This window comes from Aegilops tauschii, chromosome 2, assembly GCF_002575655.3.
Source record: "Aegilops tauschii subsp. strangulata cultivar AL8/78 chromosome 2, Aet v6.0, whole genome shotgun sequence".
NCBI classification, from domain to species: Eukaryota; Viridiplantae; Streptophyta; class Magnoliopsida; order Poales; family Poaceae; genus Aegilops; species Aegilops tauschii.
Genome location: NC_053036.3, coordinates 251845004 through 251846900, shown reverse-complemented (window position 1 = coordinate 251846900; position 1897 = coordinate 251845004). Strand labels below are relative to the sequence as shown.

General features: G+C 58.0%; 1 protein-coding gene across 1 annotated transcript; it reads left to right on the top strand.

Annotated features, from left to right (window-relative positions):
• Nucleotides 1-639: 639 nt before the first annotated feature.
• Nucleotides 640-1152, top strand: LOC141040924 (uncharacterized). Its single transcript, XM_073507038.1, has one exon. The coding sequence runs from the start codon at nt 640-642 to the stop codon at nt 1150-1152; it is 513 nt and encodes a 170-aa protein (XP_073363139.1).
• Nucleotides 1153-1897: the final 745 nt, after the last annotated feature.

The following is a 1897-nucleotide window of genomic DNA, read 5'->3' as shown; positions in this document are numbered from 1 at the left end:
TTATCTTGATTCTGTCATAAAATTGTCATGGATGTGCATGCATGACAAAAAACGTGACCTACTGTGACAAACACGTATCATCATGAGAATGTTTTTTTAAGTGATAGCGCGACACTCGTGGCGGTCTGGGAAGAGCACGCTGGCACAGGCGCGAGGCAAGGTGACCCGCGAGGAATCGCGCTCTTGAGGATCCCATCGCTTCATCAGCCTGGGGGGCTCCCTAGTCCCTCGCACACCACGCAGAGCGAGGCATCGTCTATGCGTCGCCCCTTGTCGAGCATCTGGTGTACTTCGTCAGCAAGGTGTTGCGGGATGCGCGCGCGCTACCCTATGAAGCAGAATCTCTTGCTCACGCTCCTCGTCGCCTCAAGGAGGCTGCGCCATTATTTCCAAGGCAACCCCATCAAGGTCATCTCAGCGTACCCCTTGGAGAAGGTGTTGTGCAGCCCCAACGCTGCAGGGAGGGTTGGAGAGTGGAACATCGAGCTGCAGGCCTTCCAGCTGGAGTTCAGCACAACCAGGGTCATCAATGGAGCGGCTCTGGCTGATTTCGTGGCGGAGTGGACCGACGCTCCCGACCGGGGGCTAGATGAGGGCCAATCCCTCACGGCCCATGACGAAGCACCTGATGGATAGGTAATGCACTTTGACAGTGCCTCCGCGCTGCAGGGCGCGGGGGCTGGAGACGTACTCGTCTCACTGACCAAGGACAAGCTCTACTATGCCATGCAGCTTTGCTTCCAGCATGGAGAGAAGGTCTCCAACAACATCACAGAGTATGAGGGTTTGACTGGTAGCCTCAGGGCCACGGCCGCACTGGGGATCAAGCGCCTCACCATCAAAGGCGACTCCCAGCTCGTCGTCAACTTCTCCAACAAGGAGTGCAAACCAAAGCATGAGCACATGCGGGCTTACCTGGAAGAGGTACGGAAAATCAAAAAGTGCTTCTTGGGCTTGGAATTGCAGCACGTCCTGCACGGCGTGAACAAGGAAGCAGACGGCATCGCCAACAGGGCATCTTGTTGCGAGCCTCAAAAGCCTGGCGTCTTCGAGGAGCAGCTCTTCAAGCCATCAGCGACACCCTCGGCCGCGGGTCCGGCGCTGCTCAGGGAGGAGCTGCCACCGGCCCCGACCTCAGGAGCCCCGGCTTAGGTCCGTCTTCGGGAGCCCGCCTACTCTTGGCGCTGGAACCTCATCCAGGTTGCTGGACTGAGGAGCTCAAGGCGTACCTGCTCCGTGGTGCCTTACCGGAGAAGGAGGTAGACACGGAGCATGTGGTCCGCCAGGCCACTGCTTATTGCTTGCACGATGGTGAACTGTACCGACGACGCCGCAACAACGTCTTGCTACGGTACATATCCAAAGAACAGGGGCGCGAGCTACTGGCCGACGTCCATGGCGGAGATTGCGGGCACCACTCCTCGTCGCGCACCATCGTCGGGAAGGTGTTCCACAACGGTTTTTACTAGCCTATAGTGCTCAACGACGCCACCAAGCTAGTGCGATCCTGTAAGGCCTTCCAGTTCCACGCCAAGAAGATTCACCAGCCCGCACATGGTCTTCAGACCATCCTGCTCTCGTGGCCGTTCGTGGTCTAGGGGCTGGATATCATGGGCTCGTTTCCTCGGGCAGCCGGCAGATACCGCTACCTCTATGTCGCCCTCGACAAGTCCACCAAGTGGGCGGAGGTGGAGCCCGTGTGCACCATCCCCGCTAGCTCAGCCATCAAGTTCATCAAGGGCCTCGTGAGCCGTTTCGGCGTCCCCAACCGTTTCATTACTGACAATGGCTCCCAATTCACAGGCAACCTCTTCAGGACGTATTGCGCTAACCTTGGAATGCAGATACGCTATGCTTCGTTGGCACATCCACGGAGGAATGACCAGGCTGAGCTCCG

Excerpts from the sequence above, each read along its gene's own strand:
- LOC141040924 (XM_073507038.1), top strand. The coding sequence starts at position 640 with ATGCACTTTGACAGTGCCTCCGCGCTGCAGGGCGCGGGGGCTGGAGAC.